The 18,989-nt window shown below is 30.2% G+C and overlaps 8 protein-coding genes across 8 annotated transcripts; 5 read left to right on the top strand and 3 right to left on the bottom strand.

Moving 5' to 3' along the window:
• Positions 1-20: 20 nt before the first annotated feature.
• Positions 21-4,400, bottom strand: SMC4 (condensin subunit SMC4; the record flags this gene model as incomplete). Its single annotated transcript, XM_064861401.1, has 1 exon — positions 21-4,400. One exon carries the CDS (start codon positions 4,398-4,400, stop codon positions 21-23), a length of 4,380 nt encoding a protein of 1,459 aa, XP_064717078.1.
• A 568-nt stretch (positions 4,401-4,968) lies between these two features.
• Positions 4,969-6,306, top strand: ARP6 (Arp6p; the record flags this gene model as incomplete). The annotated part of the gene is made up of 1 exon (XM_064861400.1): positions 4,969-6,306. One exon carries the CDS (start codon positions 4,969-4,971, stop codon positions 6,304-6,306), a length of 1,338 nt encoding a protein of 445 aa, XP_064717077.1.
• Positions 6,307-6,908: 602 nt separating this feature from the next.
• On the top strand, positions 6,909-10,598 carry RAX2 (Rax2p; the record flags this gene model as incomplete). The annotated part of the gene is made up of 1 exon (XM_064861399.1): positions 6,909-10,598. The coding sequence occupies one exon, from the start codon at positions 6,909-6,911 to the stop codon at positions 10,596-10,598; it is 3,690 nt and encodes a 1,229-aa protein (XP_064717076.1).
• Positions 10,599-11,425: 827 nt separating this feature from the next.
• Positions 11,426-13,390, top strand: EMP70 (Emp70p; the record flags this gene model as incomplete). The annotated part of the gene is made up of 1 exon (XM_064861398.1): positions 11,426-13,390. The coding sequence occupies one exon, from the start codon at positions 11,426-11,428 to the stop codon at positions 13,388-13,390; it is 1,965 nt and encodes a 654-aa protein (XP_064717075.1).
• A 570-nt stretch (positions 13,391-13,960) lies between these two features.
• Positions 13,961-14,245, top strand: SLO1 (Slo1p; the record flags this gene model as incomplete). Its single annotated transcript, XM_064861397.1, has 1 exon — positions 13,961-14,245. One exon carries the CDS (start codon positions 13,961-13,963, stop codon positions 14,243-14,245), a length of 285 nt encoding a protein of 94 aa, XP_064717074.1.
• A 450-nt stretch (positions 14,246-14,695) lies between these two features.
• Positions 14,696-15,565, top strand: ISC10 (Isc10p; the record flags this gene model as incomplete). The annotated part of the gene is made up of 1 exon (XM_064861396.1): positions 14,696-15,565. The coding sequence occupies one exon, from the start codon at positions 14,696-14,698 to the stop codon at positions 15,563-15,565; it is 870 nt and encodes a 289-aa protein (XP_064717073.1).
• Positions 15,566-15,853: 288 nt separating this feature from the next.
• On the bottom strand, positions 15,854-16,837 carry DMC1 (recombinase DMC1; the record flags this gene model as incomplete). The annotated part of the gene is made up of 1 exon (XM_064861395.1): positions 15,854-16,837. One exon carries the CDS (start codon positions 16,835-16,837, stop codon positions 15,854-15,856), a length of 984 nt encoding a protein of 327 aa, XP_064717072.1.
• Positions 16,838-17,565: 728 nt separating this feature from the next.
• Positions 17,566-18,858, bottom strand: PDA1 (pyruvate dehydrogenase (acetyl-transferring) subunit E1 alpha; the record flags this gene model as incomplete). Its single annotated transcript, XM_064861394.1, has 1 exon — positions 17,566-18,858. The coding sequence occupies one exon, from the start codon at positions 18,856-18,858 to the stop codon at positions 17,566-17,568; it is 1,293 nt and encodes a 430-aa protein (XP_064717071.1).
• Positions 18,859-18,989: the final 131 nt, after the last annotated feature.

The raw sequence follows: 18,989 nt of genomic DNA, 5'->3' as shown, positions 1-18,989 counted from the left end.
ATTCGATTTCTTAGAAAAAATTAATTAGCATGTGCCCCATTATTTTTCATGGTAGCACTTTTTGACATATTTTCATATTTATATATCCCAACTAAATTCTTAGCAAGTTCAAACATATTATTCCTCAACGATATAACAACAAATTGGGCATTTTTTGTTCGTTCGGTAATATAATTTGCGACAATTGAGACATTCCTGAAGTCTAATGCTGCATCAATTTCGTCCATAACATATAAAGGCGTTGGCTTATATTTATGCAATGCAAACACTAATGCAAGCGAACTTAATGTTTTCTCGCCACCAGAAAGATTTGTAATATTTCTCCAACTTTTTTTTGGTGGCATAACACTAAAAGTGACACCTTCTGAAAAAGGATCAAGACTGTCTACCAATTCTAATTCAGCATTACCACCCATAGTGATCATTTGATACATTTCTTTCAAAGTCATTGAAATAATACCAAAGCCTTCCATGAACTTACCAAATCTTTCCTTTTTTAAATCTTCTAACTTTACTGAAATATCTTCTCTACGTTGAATAGCCTCATTTAAATCTTTCTCTCTGTTATTATACTCCAAAGTTCGTCTTGCATACTCTTCAAGAACTTCAACATTAACATTTGTGGTGTCAACATATGTTTGTAATTCTTCAATTTTTTGATGTTGCAGAGAAACATCTAATTTTTCCAAAGTTTCCTCTGATAGTGAAGGTATTCCTCTTGATATTTCTTTATCCTCATGATCAACATCCATTTTATCTGAATTCAAGTTATTATTCATCGAGTTAACATCATTTTCACTCATATCGTCACTCTCACTAAATGATTCTGCAACAACAGAGGAATCGTGTTTATTAGTTTCTGTTTTATTATCTACTATTGATATAGACTTATCTTGGGCATCGCTTTCTAACAACTTCAGGATCGCAGATACGTCTCTCAATTTATATCCTGATAATTCATTTGTTAGCTTTGTGACTGTTTTTTGTAATGCTTTGAGTAGAGTATTTAATTTCTCAGTCTTATTAGACATTTCAAGCTCATATAATTTAAAATCATTTAAATTCTTTTCCAATTCTTGCAACTGTTGAGATTTATTATCTATCTCAGAATTTAAATCATCCTTTTGAGACTTCAGAGCATTAAGTGAATCATCTATTTCTTGTAATTTACCTGTTGCATTATCTATTAAAATATGCGCCTCTTTGGAATCTTTTTCATATTTTTCCAACTCGACAATCGATGTCTCATACGTTCTCTTATGTCTTTTCAGTACAGATGCCAATTTTTTTAGATTACTTCTTTCCTTTTTTTTTTTTTCTTCTAATATATTGATACGTTCTAAAATCGAGTCCACCTTTGAATTTTGCATTTGTAATTTAGAACCACCGATTTTCATTATTTCATTTTTTAACTCACTAACTTTTTCATTAGTGCTCTTGCATCGTTCCATAATATTCTCAATTTCATCATTTAAACTCTTTACCTTTGCATGTAACTTATCTAGCTGTCCTTTATCGTTTTGCATACTATCCTTCTCCTTCAATTTTTTTTGTAATTCCGTTTCCTTTGAATCAATATCAGATCTAATAGACTCAACATCTATTTTTAATTTGGCAATATCTATCTCCAATTGTGGCTCCTTCTCTTCTAATTTACTTAATTCTAATTCCATTTCTTGGAACGTTTCTTTGGCAATATCATAACTTTTTTCCTTTTCCTTCAAGCTTTCTTCCATTTTTGAAACTTCAAATTCTGTAAAAATTGGTTCATGGTTTGATTTTTTTGATTTCAATTGCAACAAACTTGATGCAACAACATTACCTCCACCAGTTATAGCACCTGAAATATCTATCAATTTACCATCCAAAGTTACTACTCTGAAACGTTTTTTACCGTATGCAACCCTATTAGCTTGCTTTAAGTCATTAGCAACGAGAGTATTTCCCATCACATTGAAAAATGCAGCAGCAAATTTAGATTCCTTTGGTGTTATTAAATCAAACAATCTTGGAGTATTTTCAGGAGTGGAAATTTTTTTGATATTATGGTTAATTTTATCTAAAAGGATAAAACGAGTAAATCCTAATTTGTTTTTTTTAATAAAATCCAAACAGTATTGACCACATTCGACTGTTTCAACCACTAGATCATTAAGACGAGGACATGCAGTAGATACAGCGGTATCATATTTATCATCTATGACACCTAAATCTCCTAACCGGCCATGAAATCCTGATATTTTTCCGGATTGTTGTAATTTTGTCAATTCAATTAATATTTTATTCCTATTTTCCACATTTAATAAAGTTGATCTTGTTTCTTGGGCTTGTTGACGTTGTGTATTAATTATTTTACCCATTTCATACAATTTTTTTTTAGCATTTAAACATTCCTCCTTGCCAATTTTTATATCCTGTAAGATCTTTTTATGTTGCTTATCTAACATAATTATTGTATTATCTTTTTCACTCAACGATACTTTTAATTTCTCAATTGATTCTTTTATTGAATTTATATGATTTTCAAATTTTGTTTTACTTTCGTTAATAAGAGTAATATCCATTTCAGTTAATTTAATGTCTGATTTCTTTTTCTGAATTTCAGCATTCCATGGTTCCAGATCTTTCTCTAATTTATTTATCTTTTTGCTAATACTTTCAGTTTTATCTTTCAAAGATAATTTAATGTCATTTAAAATAGCTTTTTCGCTGATTATAGTATTTTGTAACTGAACTAATTCCTTATCATATTCATTTTGTAAATGCTCTAAATCTGCCAATTTATTTTCAGTCTCTTGAACACTGAACTGTGATTTTTCAATAGCATTTTTTATCATCTCTTTTTTCTTAGTTATATTTTTCAAAATTTCTTCATTTGATACTTTTATTGTGTTAAATTCTCTATTTTGATTAGTCAACTTTTTAATTTCATTTTTTAAGTCATCTAATTTATGTTTTAATGCTTCGAGTTCATTTGCAATAGTTGTTTTAGAATCCAATAAGGCATTATTTTCTAATTTTCTTTTATTTATATCATGATTAAATTCATTAAGTTTCGTTAAGGTTGAATGAATTTTTTGATCATTTTGATATAATTCATATTGAGTCATTGTGGCCTTTTCAATAACCAATTGTTTTTCCTTCTCTATGAATTCAAGAGCTTTATCTTTATCTGATTCCAATGATTCTTTTTCTTTGGCAACAAAATCAAACCTATTTTTTTTTTCAATACAAACATCGTTCAGTTGTTCAATTTTAATTGTATTTTCTTCAATTAAAGGTTTGTATTTTGCAGTACCAATTATATCTTCTAGATATTCTAATAACCCATCATCACTCTCCTTCTCTGCTTTAGGTTTCATCTGGGCAATATTTTCAACTTCCCCCTGTAAGATCAAGAATCTTTTATGATCTAAATCTATCCCTTCTTCTCTCAACCTTTTTGTAACTTCTGTATAATTACTCTCTCTTCTATCAATGAAATATTTTGAAGAATTATTCTTGAATGCTTTTCTTTCAACTATCAATTCTTTATCAGGTACGATTTCAGTATTTTTACCTTCCTTATCTACGGCATAACGGAAATAAACTTCCACAGAACACGAATTAAGATTTGGAAATTGTTCAGACTTGTGAATTAAATCAGACAACCTATCTTGTCTCATTTTGTTAGCTCTAAATCCAAAGACAAATAACATTGAATCAATAACATTTGATTTCCCAGAACCATTAGGGCCTACCACAGCAGAGAAAGAAGGATCAAAAGGACCAACCACTTGACTCCCAGCATAAGATTTAAAATTATTTAAGACCAATTGATGGATGAATAATCTTTCTTTTTTGGATGTTTTTGCTCTTTGAGCATCATATAGTCTTTGCAACTCTAATCTTGACTTCTTTGTTGGTGACAATTTAATCAATTCTAAAGTTCTTGTTGGAGACCTATTTGGGGATTTTGGTGGTGATTGAGTGTATACTTTCATTGTACTACGCCTGCCTCTTTCTTCCAAACCATCTGTTTGTGTTAAAGGTGGGAGGGAATCTTCTCTTAGGTTAGGAACTTGTCCACTTGGCAATTTTACCTCGGTACTTGGCATTTTAACAGGTTGGGAAAAAGCAAATCGATGTTCTGGAGACCCCAACACCAACTTCCTTGGCTGTGTAGCAGATGCAGCTTCAGTATCAAGCACTTTGGCCATTTGAGGTGTTTGCATAGTGGTATGATCTATGGGAGACGTAATAATAAATACATTGTCATTAGTTTTAGAATCATTATTCCCAGTCGTATCCTTACCTTTACGTGGAGATATGGAATTGGGATTGGATTGTTCTTTATTGGGTGTAGGTGTTGATACCAAAGTCTTTAGTTTCTTATTTTTGGGTTCTTGATCTACCTGCATTAGAATATTATTATAAACAACGTCTTCAAAAAATTGAATAAAAGCAAACTTTCGATATGCCTGGTGTTATTCTTGGTATAATCGATCACAGTTAGTCTTATTTTATCTTTATTTAAATGATTAGAAGTTTGTTCATAAACGTAAATTATACGTTGTAAAAGCACAATTTGAAATAAACAATTAAATTATAAATGAGTAAATCAAATCAGCAATACTAAAAACTGCTCCAAGACCACCAACATTACCATTAAACACAGAACAGAAAGCTGCTACAACAAATCAAACCAATATTTTTTTTTTGGTTTTGTTTATCTTAGAGAAGATGTTCTTGAAACTTTAGAGAGGTTTCCCTTTTAAGAAATATCTCTAAAATTTGTCTTCTGGCAAATGGCGAAAAGACTTTAAAACAAACAAAACACACATACAGAGAGAGAAACAGAGACAAAGACGAAAAAACAGCAGGAATTTGATATATGGAGGCCACCCTTGTATGTATCTATTCATAAACAAGTATCTATGAATGAGTATAAGTTTAAGTGTAATCACTTGAAGAGAGGAAAGATTGAATATGTCAGAAATTCCATTAGTAATAGATAACGGATCCTATGAGATTAAATTTGGATTTGCCAATTCTTCCAGACCATTTAGATCATTAAATACATTGGGCAAGGATAAATACGATGCATTATATCTTGGCAATCAAATTAAAAATATCAAGGATATATCAGCAGTCACATTACATAGGCCACATAAGCTAGGACAATTAACTTCATGGGAATTACAAAGTTGTCTCTGGGACTACTGTCTATATAACCCAGATGAATTTGATGGCTTCCACTTGGGTAATTCTATTAGAGACACACATTTAGTCACCAATGAAACTTGTCTGACCATACCCGAACTAAGTAAAAATATGGATCAAGTTATATTTGAAGAATATGAATTTGTTAGTCTCTATAAAGCGCCATCTATGGCATACATTCCATTTGCATCATTAAATAATAATAATAATAATAGTGGTAGTGATGATAATGATACAGACAACAATAATACTATAATATTTGATAAAGGTAAAATAGAACAAACAAACAGCAATATTATGTCATTGGACGATTCCAAGAATAGGAAAGAATATCGTGATTTTCAATTAGTTGTAGATTCAGGGTATAATTGTACGTGGGTGTGTCCAATAATTAAAGGAATCCCGTATTATAAGGCAGTGAAAAAACTTGATATAGGTGGTAGATTTCTAAACGGATTCTTAAAAGAAACATTGTCATTTCGCCATTACAATATGATGGATGAGACTATACTGGTTAACAACATTAAAGAAAAATGTTTGTTTATGAGTCCTCTATCGTATTTCGATAGTTTTAAGAATAGAATGGATAAATCATTACAGTATGTGTTACCAGATTTCCATACAAGTTTCCTTGGATATATCCATGACCCTCAAGACCCGGGTGATAGTTCAAAATTACCATCAAATGCCCAAACTATTACATTAGTAGATGAAAGATTTATGATACCAGAGACATTTTTCCATCCAGAAATGGCTAAACTACTGAAGCCAGGTCTTGTAGAGACCATACTGGAGAGTATATCTATGTTACCTGAGCTGTTACAACCTTTAATGGTAGGCAATATAGTTTGCACAGGTGGGAATTTCAATATTCCACACTTTGTGTCAAGACTAACAAACGAATTACAGAGACAATTGCCCACAGATTGGAATTGTAGAATTATAACAAATAAGAAAGACAATGAATTGAGCAATTGGTATGCAATGTCGGAGTTTGCAACAACAGATGCATATAAATCTGTAAGAATCACACGCGAAGAGTATTGGGAACATGGAATAGAGTGGTGTACAAAAAATAGGTTTGGCTACCAAAATTGGATTTAAGAGTTGCTCAATAATGGAACAATCTTTATCATCATCATCATCTTCTGCTTCTTCTTCTTCTTCACTAGCACTACTTTTTTTCATATCAGACCTTCTTTTAATTTTTTCGCTTTTATTGACACTCCTTCCCAATTTGGTAAGTCTGGGAAATTTTTCGTGGAGAACGGCTTGAGCAGCCAGAAAATGAAAAAAAAAAAAACAAAATAATTTTTCAAGATAAAATGAATGAATTAAAAAAAAAATAAAACCTCAAACAACTCACAGAAAAAAAAAGAAATATGTACAATGCAATTAAACAGAGGAAGTAATTAAACTACTGATATAAGGGTTATTAGTCAAATATATATCATTTGAAATTTACATTTAAATATACATACATACATACATATATATATATATGTATGTGCATAGATATACAGAATTTTAGAGAAAAAATTGGTCCCATTTGTTTTTTATAGAGACAAAAACAACTGCTAACGACTTTCTACACCTTGTCATCAATTGAAATAAAATAAAACAAAAAAAAAAAAGGAAACAGATAAGTTTTCTTACTTACTATTTCTGCATTACTATTCTTTGATATACCAGTTACATAATACATTATGAAGTTTTCCAACTTACTACAGTTATGGATTGTTTCATCCAGATATGTAATGGGATATGATAGCTTCGATCAATCACATTTATCAGAAATAAGTCAGTTATTAAATATATCACAGATACCGTCATATTCTATTTCCTTAGGATCTCAGGATGATAATTTTGAAATATTGAATCAAATACAGGACCTTACATTTATACAATATAATGGACAGCAAAATTTTACTAAAGTAGATATAAATAATAATAATAATAGTATGTCTCATTCTGGTAATCATTTGATATATGCTTCAAATAATACTTTTATTCAATTACCAGATAATACCAATAATAATAAGCAAAATTCATCTTTTACTAATATTATTCCCTTTCAAGATGACAGTTTCATATTCAATGGGTATGGGACATTTGTTAATAATAATAATTTAGCTAACCAACTCCTCTATAATCTGTCTGATTTGTCAATCACACAATTATTTGATCAACCATTAAATTCAGTAACTACCATTGTATGTGATGATTACAATAAAATGATATATTTTGGTGGGAATTTTAGTTTCTCTAACAACAACAACAACGATAATAATGATAAGGCCAATAGTGTTATTCAATGGAATTTTACTTCCCAAAGTAATGCAACCTTACCGTTTCTTGGATTCGGTTCTAATTCACATATAAATTCTATAATTATGTTAAATAATGATAACATTCTATTCACAGGGAAATTTACTACTTTAGATAATAGTACCTATTTATCCAACTCCAATACAACAAATCAATCCTACCCATTTAATCCAAAGATAAGTTTAGCATATTCAACCTGGAACACAACATCTGGTAACATTTCCACAAGTACCCTTATATGTCCCAAGGATTCTTCATCCACATCTAATGGCTGGTTTGCAGATGGTGTCTCGAATCTATTGACTGGCCAACTCCGATTTTCTGCGATTCCAACAAAGATAAGAATATATAATAGCGATAACGATAATACCGCCGTATCATTATTTAGAATATTGACTTATCCAGCATCCAGTATTATGAATATGACATATCTTGACCCTATATCTGGAGAATTATCTACATGTACTGCATTTTGCCCCCTCTATTCAATTTCAACGTTACAGGGTCAAGCAAAAAATCAAACTATCAAATCTAAACTAATTAATAATAATACAACTAGCATACAATGGTCATTAACATTTCAAGAATTCGCATTCGTTAATCCTGTATCTGTGTCAACTCTTGAAATATTGACTTTGGCATCATTTGGAAATGAATATGTTAGCCTTAAAGGAATTGAGTTATTTCAAAACACATATACGGTGTTTGCTAATGATACATGGAATAAACAAAGCTGTGATTCTGATACAAGCTATCAAGTTGTCTCTTCATCATTATCACCAAATGATTGGATAACCAATAAAACAAATACAGATACCTATCTAGTTACCAGATATATTCCAAATTCAGATTCTGCTATACCTGAAGTTCAATTTAATGTCAATATTCAAAATGAAGGTATATATGATATAAATATCATTACACCAGGCTGTTCAGCAGATGGTACATGTTTTGCAAGAGGGATTGTCAATGTAACTGTAATTGATAAGACTACCGATGAAATTTTGTCGACAAATTTAATTTACCAAAATAATGAACAATACAAATATGATACTATTTATCATGGACAATTGAATAATCCATGTCAAGTTACATTAAAATATGTTTCCGGGTTATATTCCTCAAATACAATGACTGTAGTGGTTGCAGATAGGGTAGATGTTAACATAGTATCTTTAAACGATACTTTTTCTAATAATGAAACAGTAGAATTGAATGGTGTTTTCCAATATCAGCCTTCAAATTTTACGAATAATAATATAGTAAATCCTATAGGTTTAACAGATTTAAATAAATTTGGTTCCAAAATCTCCAATGGAAAAGAAAATGACATTACTGCTACTTTATATGGTAATTCTACTCTAATTATCAGCAACTTAGAGAATCAAATTTATGTATTGGAACTTAACGAGAATTATAATATTAATCAAGTATCACAACTAAATGTTTCTCAAAAAATTACAACTCATCATCCATTTAATCAAGGTATTGTTTTACTTACAGAAAATTCAAATGAAATATTTATTTATAATGGGACGTTGAAAAGTTTATCAGTTTTAAATGAAACTAATATTAACTCTGTCTCTAATGTAACCTTATTTGATACCGAATTATTAATCTTCAATGATAATATTATTTATAATATGACATCTTCTCAAATATTAGATTCTTCTCAGCAAAATTTCAATATTACTTTACAAAGTAGTGGTCAAAATGATGTGAACGATACCTTGTTTTTTGGTCAAATTTCAGTAGTCGATTATTCTTCCATTGATAGTCCTATAGAAATTAACGGATTAAATAGACAGGTTGTGCCACTTAATCTACCTGATAATATTGTACCTTACAAAGCAATCTATTTCAATGAATCATTGACAGGATATTTTTACAACAATGATGATACATCATACATTTACTTGAATAATGGAATGAACAACTCTTTAAAATGGCCAAATTTAGTCTCAGCTACATTATACGAAAATAATAATACTTTATTTGTCATTGCAACACAATCAGATTCACCTAACAAAAATACAACTTTCTCTATAATTGATTTAACTAATCTCACTACTATTCAAAATTTGGATTTGGGTCAATATACCGAGATTAATTCAATTTTAGGATTCCCACAAAATAATACTTTGCTAATTGGAGGTGCTTTTCAATTGAATAACAATAATTGTTCGAATTTGTGTTTTTATAATTACAAAAATGAAAAATGGTCACCTTTTCTATCAAATTCATTAAAGAGTATGCAAATCAAAAAACTAAGTTTTTTCAATCAAGATACTATTATATTATTAGGCGCCAATTCATCTGATATCAATCAATTATTAACCATTAATATAACCAGCAATAATTTAAATTATCTTATCACTGAAAAGAACACAATTAACGATTTTATTATAAACTCTAATGCTAGTAATTCCGTAATAGCGTGGAATGATACCCATATACACACAATAGCGAATGAAACATTATCATCTATATCTATTCCAAATATAGGTCAAGGCAATATTATATATTCAATTGAACCAATAAGTGTTGGAAACGAACAAAAAAAGGACGGTTTATTAATACTAGGACAGTTTTATGATCCCAATTATGGGTCATTTCAAAGTATGATTTATTGGAACAATCGATGGGTTCCATATCTGTATTTATCGACAATCAATAATAGTAAAACAGATATTCTTAATAAACTTGAATTATTTGTTAACAAGGACACTTCATCATTTTCAATATTACAAACCCAATTACCCGATTCCATTGTGAATCAAAGTAGTCAATCCACCAGTACCATTGGAACCAAACCTACAACATCGGCCAGTACTCCTACTAGAAAATTAGCTAAAGGTAAACAAAAAAAGATACATAGTGGGCTTATTGTGTTGATTGGATTGGCATTATCTTTGGCGACTGTATCTATAGTTGGACTTGTTGGCATATTGCTTGCATATGTTTTTAAAGATAGCACAAGCGGTAATTCTCAAGTGTTTAATCCTGTTATTGATGAAAATGAAATGGTCAATACATTGCCTCCAGAAAAGATTTTGAATTTGATGTAAATCGATATAAAATTTTACTTATTTATTCATTCTGCATTTACATATTTTGTTATGATACCTAAAAATACTATATCTTATATATTGCAAATAACGTAATGAAATATAAAGACAATCTACGAAAAAATATCAGCACTAGTCCCAGTAGTAATATAAATGGTTTACAACCAACTGCAGACACTTGGTCATGCGGTAAGGTTATATAAGTTTGCTCTTGTTCCCTGTTTGACTCTCTTTATGACTTCTTATGACGATAATAGTGAGAATGTATCTAGTTAAAATTTGTATCGTTTCTTTTTTTTTTTTGCTTTTTTTTTTTTTTTCTTTTAGAAAATTCTTTTACTTCCTCGAGCCATTTTGTTTATTTATTTTTTTTCTTTTTTCATGGCAAAGAAACATCAAAAGTAAGAAAATCGATCAATGAACAAATTGACGTGGATAGACTGCAGTAAAGATAAGGAAGCCAAAACATTTTCTTCTGACTCTATTTCATTATATTTGGATAAGTTCTTACAGACTGTTTTCTTTTTCTTAAGAAAAGTAAAAACTGCTTTTGAAAAGAAAGAAAGAAGGATCGAAACCCTTGCTTAGATGTTATCATTATAAATACATAAGTAATTATATTTTTTGTATTGTTTTTTTTTTACTAAAAACACCCTTCTATTTACCTGCAAGTAAACACATAGTTATCCATACCTTCATTACTGTTTTCTACAACTCAACAGAATAATTGCATTAAAAGAAAATATAGGTCATAAGTACTTTTTGGAATATTACAAACTAAAATAACATTAGAGGTCAGATAAAAAAAGAAAAATCATAAAAAAAGAATGCTAACACTTTATCCTATCATCTTAGGACTTCTACTATCGCTTGTAAATGCTTTTTATTTACCTGGTGTCGCACCAACCACCTATCACCAAGGTGATGATATTCCATTATTAGTTAATCATCTATCACCATCTGTTTATTGGCAACATGAAAATGAGGAAGGTAAAAAGATTGGTAAAGAACAATATCTTTATTCATATGATTATTACTATGATAAATTCCATTTCTGTAAACCGGAAAAAATTGAAAAACAACCATCTTCATTGGGTTCAGTTATATTTGGAGACAGAATATACAATTCTCCTTACAAAATTAAAATGTTGGAAGAACAGACTTGTTCTCCACTTTGTAAAACCGTTATTCCAAAGGATGATGCAAAATTTATTAATAAATTGATTAAAAATGGATTTTTCCAAAACTGGTTAATTGATGGGTTACCAGCTGCAAGACTTGTTCATGACCCAACTACTGATTCCGACTATTATGGTACAGGTTTTGAATTAGGATACGTTAACATTGTTCAAGGCCTTTCTACTGAAAAAAGAAATGTTCAATTAAATGTCCGTGATCCAAAAAATGTTAAAATGATGAAAAATATAGAGATTCCATATTTTGTTAACCATCATGATATCACAATTGAATATCATGATCGTGGTGAAGGTAATTTACGTGTTGTTGGTGTCACTGTCACACCTGTTTCCATTAAACGTTCATCTCCAGGTACTTGTGAAACTGAAGGCGATCCATTAGTGTTAAGTGAAGATGAGGACAACGAAGTTTATTTCACATATTCCGTTAACTTTGTAGAATCTGATACTGTTTGGGCTACTAGATGGGATAAATATCTTCATACTTATGATCCAACTATTCAATGGTTTTCTTTAATTAATTTTTCCATAGTTGTATGCCTTTTATCTGCTGTTGTTATTCACATGTTATTAAAGGCTTTAAAAAATGATTTTGCTCGTTATAATGACTTGAATCTAGATAATGATTTCCAAGAAGATTCTGGTTGGAAATTAGTTCATGGTGATGTATTCCGTATTCCAACTAGATCAATGTTGTTATCTATTTTTGTTGGTTCCGGTTTGCAGTTATTCTTAATGATTATAGTTAGTATTTTCTTTGCTGCTTTAGGTTTCCTTTCACCAAGCTCAAGAGGTTCTTTAGCCACTGTCATGTTCATGTTATATGCATTATTTGGATTTGTCGGATCTTATACATCAATGGGTGTTTATAAATTTTTTGGTGGTCCTTATTGGAAGGCTAATTTAATTTTGACTCCAATATTAGTTCCAGGTTTTATTTTCTTATGTATTATTGCATTGAATATCTTTTTGTTATGGGCTCATTCTTCAGGTACAATCCCGGCAAGTACCCTATTTTTTATGGTTTTGATTTGGTTTATCTGTTCCTTCCCATCTGCTATAGCAGGTTCTTTAATTGCTTATAAGAAATGTAATTGGAATGAGCACCCAACAAAGACAAACCAAATTGCAAGACAAATTCCATTCCAACCATGGTATTTGAAAACGATCCCAGCCACATTTTTCGCTGGTATTTTCCCATTCGGATCCATTGCAGTTGAATTATATTTCATTTACACTAGTTTGTGGTTTAATAAGATTTTCTACATGTTTGGATTTTTGTTCTTCTCCTTTTTATTGTTAACTTTAACTACATGTCTAGTGACAATCTTAATCACTTACCATTCTTTATCATTGGAGAATTGGAAATGGCAATGGAGAAGTTTTATTGTTGGTGGTGTGGGTTGTGCAGTCTATGTTTTCATTCATTCCATTTTGTTTACTAAATTTAAGTTAGGTGGGTTTATCACTATAGTTTTATATGTTGGTTATTCTGCATTGATTTCTCTATTGTGTTGTCTAGTCACTGGTTCAGTTGGTTTTATTAGTAATATGTTTTTTATTAGAAAGATCTATTCATCTATTAAAGTTGAATGAAGCTAATATAAACAAGAAAATTGAAAGAAATAATTCAAAGAAATAATTATATTGAACGAAATACAAGAAAAGAGAAAGAGGTTTTACATTATATAACATTTCGATCTCTTAAATAATATTATTGCTACTGTTATTCCTTTTTTAGTTTTGATAAATACAAATTTATATAGATATTTCATTTTAATAAATATGGAAATTTGCACAATTAATTGAATATATGCATATTTTTGGGAAGACGTTGTGGAACTATATTTAAACAACTGTTATATTTTGTAGAATATGCACAGTTTTTTTTTTTGTTTTGACATTACCTACTTTATTTTTTTTTTTTATAGAAAAAAAAGCTCTTAAAAATTTCAATTTATCCTTTCATCTCTAGAGTGAAGATAAGAAATATCATATCTATAAAAAAGTCTTATGGTTAGATCAAGTAGGGCTTAAAGTAAATAAAGGTACTTTTTCATTACCATATTATAGTTGTAAAAACAAGGTATTCAATAATTCAGTTCAAATACTTTCTAACTTCCTTCTTTTTTTACCTTTTTCTTTTTGTTACAGTATTTATAATAAATGGAGAACAATAACACTATTGATAATAATACCGATAACAACTTATTAAAGGAATCCAAATCCGATACGACCTTATCATCTATAGAAACTACAAAATCTTCTAAAAATATAAAACAAGATGAAAAGTTATTAAAGGAAACCAAATTACTTAGAGACACATTAGACTTACTTTGGAATAAAAGTTTGGAACAACATAAGATTTGTGATGATTTACAACGTGAAAATGAGCATCTGCAAGATTATATTAATAATTTAATGAGTTCTAGTAATGTATTAGAGAAGTAATTAGATCATGATACTGCTCGGAAATTGATGGCCGGTTATCTGTCCTTACTTTAATTTTGTGCTTTTCCACAGTTCCATATGTCGATTCTCAAGATATCAACAAAAGAATGGAAGGACTTTTTTGATGTCGACATTTTTTTTGCTACTTTCAAGGCTTGAATTTATTTTTGTTTTCTTTTCTTTTTTTTTTCTTTTCTTTTCTTTTGTACTTAGTTGATCTCCCAATAAGGATTGTGTGTCATAAATTCGAATTCAATGAAACACAAACAAAAAATATAGAGAATGCATAGACAATTAAGCATTTAGAGTGATTCTGGACAATTAGTAACCAATTGTTTGTTTTCAACTTTTTGAATTCGCTCTCCTTTTTATTGTATTAATATCTCATTATAGTTAATAAGTAAAACAGAAAATATCACAAGTGAATAAGCACAAATTGTTTAACATATTATGCAAACGGTTAATTTAAATCTAAAAACACCCATAATCAAAACTCTCAAACCTATATATAAGGGGAAACCACGATTGAAGGATTATTCTGATAAACAAAAATCTAATTCTAATATCCAATTCATCGATGAAAATGATGAATTATATGATCTTTATGTTCATGGATTAGATGAATTTAATTCTCTGTTAATGGATGAATCATTATCAAGAATAGGACAGCATTCTTGCTTTTCAAATTGCTTAAATACATCTAATGTTGAAGTGTTTAATGAAATGAATCCATCATTAAGTAATATTGACGATGGTCATATACAAGAACTGTCGTATATTGTGGAGGAAGAAAGTCAAGAAAGAATATTTTCAAGTAATAATTCATTTATAATTGATTTATCCATGCTACATGAATCATCGAATAGTTTCGGACAGAATCAATTTGATTGTAGTCCATTTAGATATGTTTGTAACTACGAAAATCAATTAGATCAAGGTGGTGTAATCAATTCTATTATTTCTAATTCAATAGGAGATAAGATGTTAATGTTTCCACAAGAACTAGAATATCAAGAATTATCGAAATTAATATCTAATATGGATAAAATGATGTATTATTTATTTGGTAAAGATAAATTTAATTTTTTCCAATTATCTAAACAGAGAGATCAATTTTATGATTTTCCATTTCTTTCATTAATGAAGCCTCTTGTATTTCCAGGTTATGAAATTGAATATGACAATGATAATAAAAATGAAGATGAAAGTTATGTTGAAAGTAATAAGTTTAACGAGGATAACGAAATATTAATTGATTACAGTAGTAGTGAAATAAGAGATGAGTTGAATGACATAAATCATTCTGAAGGTTTGGTTTAAATTATTCAAATTTTTTAAGAAAATAATTTAAAAAGTACATTTATTTATTTGTTTGTTTGATTTTGTCTATCCTTAAGTAAAACCATTAAAAATAGATATGTTTGTAATTATTAAAAACGTTTTACTATTTATTGTATTATTACTGTAAATTCTTCTCTTTTTTTTTTTTCTCATTTTTGTTCCCTTAAAATTATGAAAAATGCCCAGAACCTCTTTATCCCCAACTAGAGTGTTAAGTTAGCCAACTAAATATAAAAAAACAAAAAAACAAAAAACAAAGTTCCTCTATTAATCTGTAGAATCAGAGATACCACTTTGGGTGATAATATAAACACATTCCTTCTCAGGCATATCTGGAGAATCTTGTAATTTAGCTACTCGTTCATCACCACGACCCTTTCTCAATAAGATTCTCGTGGCTGATGCATGTGCCAGAACATGACCACCGACCGGTTTTCTACCATCGGCAGATGCAAAAAGTGCAGAAGCACCAGGATCAGATTGGACTTGATTTGTCATAAAAACAGCAACATTAAATTCTTCTGCAAGACGATTCAGTTTTGATAAATGCTGATTTAATTTTTGTTGTCTTTCATTTAATTCACCTCTACCACAATAATCTACTCTAAAATTGGCCATTATTGAATCAACTATTATTAATCTATAATCACCAGAACTCAATTCACTACCTAATTGCTCGACTAATTCCATTTGATGTTCGCTGTTAAGTGCTCTTGCATAAGTCACGTTTTCTAAACAGGTTTCTGGATCCAAATCATATTTTTCAGCAATCTGTTTTATTCTTTCTGGTCTAAAAGTACCTTCTGTGTCAATATAAGCCACTTTCCCTTCACCGCCACCCATCTCTTTGGGTAATTGTGTTGTAACACATAAGGTATGCGACATCTGTGTCTTACCACATCTAAACTCACCAAACACTTCAGTTATACTCATGGTCATAATGCCACCACCTAGTATTGAATCCAAATTTTTAGACCCAGTTGATAAAGAAAATATTTTTTTTCTAATATCCATCTGTAGAGTAGCCGGTATAAATCCAATAGTTATAATTTTACTTGCGGATTCCTTGATCTTCTCTACCTTTACTTCTGAAAGACCTTTAATTTTGCACAGATGGCGTCTGGTTGTGGAAAGAACGGTATTAATCGTGAAGATGCCACCTGACTTTAATTTCTGTATATCTGATACGTTTATGCCATAGTTTTGTAATTCATCAACTGATATGACAGTTTGTTTAGCTTCTTCTGTCATTGAATTAAAAAGCAAAAAAAAAATAAAATAAATAAAACAAGAAAGGTCTGATCCTTGGGGTTGGAGGTAGTGATATACTTAATGATTACAATGGTACAAACAGTTCAGAAATAGGTAGTTGTTGATAAAAGAAAAAAAAAATACATTATTATATATATATATATATATATATATATACGGTTTACATTATAAGACTTGAGCGGCTAAAATAACTCAATAGGAAAGAACATATTGATTGTAAATTAAGGGTTCTAAATCACCAGCCTATGAGGTATATAGACATATAGATAAAACATCATTTTTTTTAGTTGAACTCCGCGGAAGAGCAAACGGATCGAAAAGGACTTTCTTCCGTGGATACACACTTTTCATTTTGGTAAACTGTACTATCATCCATATAAATAAATGTAATGGCCTGTAATACATATAAACAAATATATATGTATTATATTTACCTTGAATAGATATAGAAGCTTTAAAGGAATAAGTAAATATCTGCACATAATTATTTGAGATATATAACATTCAAATTAAAAAAGTGATCAACAAAGAATAAATAAGAAAAGAAGATAACGACAATTACAAGTATACTAATAATATGAATATTTTCATTTCCTTGTTTGTTTTATTATAATATCAACAATAAGCAAGAAAAAAAACAAAACAAAACAAAAAAAGACACAAATAGAAAAGAATTTTTACTCGTTATTTTTCATGTTGTTTTAATTTTAGTAGGTCTTAGCAAAATCATTCTTTTCAAAATCCCAAGTATCTTCTTGAATTCTGCCTCTTAAAGTTGGAATCTCAGTTCCTTTAACATAAACATCCTCAAATAAGATGGACAATTTAGGTTCAGGTGGGGCAGCTTTATCAGCCAAAGCAACTTGTTCATCAACATACTTTCTAGCAGCTTTATCGTAAGCTTTAACTTCACTCTCAGTAGCAATACCCAATTCAGTCAAATGCATCTTCAAACCTGCAATTGGGTCATTCTTAGATCTCATGTTTTGGATCTCTTCTCTTGTTCTATAGGTGGTACCTGGGTCAGACATGGAATGACCACCGTAACGATAAGTCTCGAACTCCAATAACAATGGACCTTTACCGGATACACACCAATCCTTTGCAAATTTAGAAGCTTGGTAGACAGCAAGCACATCCATCCCATTGACTTTAATACCGGGAATATATTGACCACGTTTGTAGTATTCGGTCATAGCAGAAGATCTAGAAGCGGCAGTACCCATCCCATATTTATTATTTTCACAACAATAGACAACAGGCAAATTAAACAATTTAGCCATATTGAACGATTCAAAGACTTGTCCTTGGTTAGAAGCACCATCCCCATATAAAGTGAAAGAACATGCGTCCTCATTCTTGTATTGATGGGCAAAAGCTAAACCAGTACCTAATGGGACTTGTGCACCGACAATACCGTTACCACCATAAAAGCCTGGTGCGTAAAGATGCATAGATCCACCTTTACCGAAGGACACACCCTCTCTTCTACCCATCAATTCTGCAAGGACACTCTTTACAGATGCCCCTCTCATATAGGTGAAACCATGACATCTGTAGGAAGTGATAACCGAATCCAATTTTGTGATAGCATTTTCCACACCAACAGCAATAGCTTCTTGGCCCACAGATAAATGGCAGAACCCTCTAATCTTTTTAGCTTTATATAGGGCATCACATGCCATTTCCATTCTTCTGATAATAACCATATCTTTATACATTTGTAGAAGTGAAGATTTACTGGTTTGATAGGTTAATGATGGAATGTCAACCAAATAACCTTCGAATGATTTTTCTGGTAATTCAATTGTGACGACATCGTTTTCAGTATTTGGTATTGATTGATCTTTAGTTTTATCTGTTGAGTATGTTCTCCTTTTTGTCACTGACAATAGAGAATTTTGGATAGTGGAAGTGGAGGTAGAAGTAATGGTACCAGACACAATCGACCTACCTATTAATGATTTAGGAGCTTGTAAACGCGAAATAGTAGATAACATAATGAATAACAGACACGCAGACGCAGACAGACACAAAATAAATGAAAAAAAAAACTAACTTGTCTATTTATCTGGGTTCAGCTTGTCTATACTCGATTGATACAACTATAGAGCAAGATTTATCTATAATA

Source organism: Arxiozyma heterogenica (assembly GCF_036370985.1).
Source record: "Arxiozyma heterogenica strain weizmannii chromosome Unknown scaffold_7, whole genome shotgun sequence".
Taxonomy (NCBI): domain Eukaryota; kingdom Fungi; phylum Ascomycota; class Saccharomycetes; order Saccharomycetales; family Saccharomycetaceae; genus Arxiozyma; species Arxiozyma heterogenica.
The sequence above is the reverse complement of the archived record's forward strand: the minus strand, read 5'-3'. Positions and strand labels throughout refer to the sequence as shown.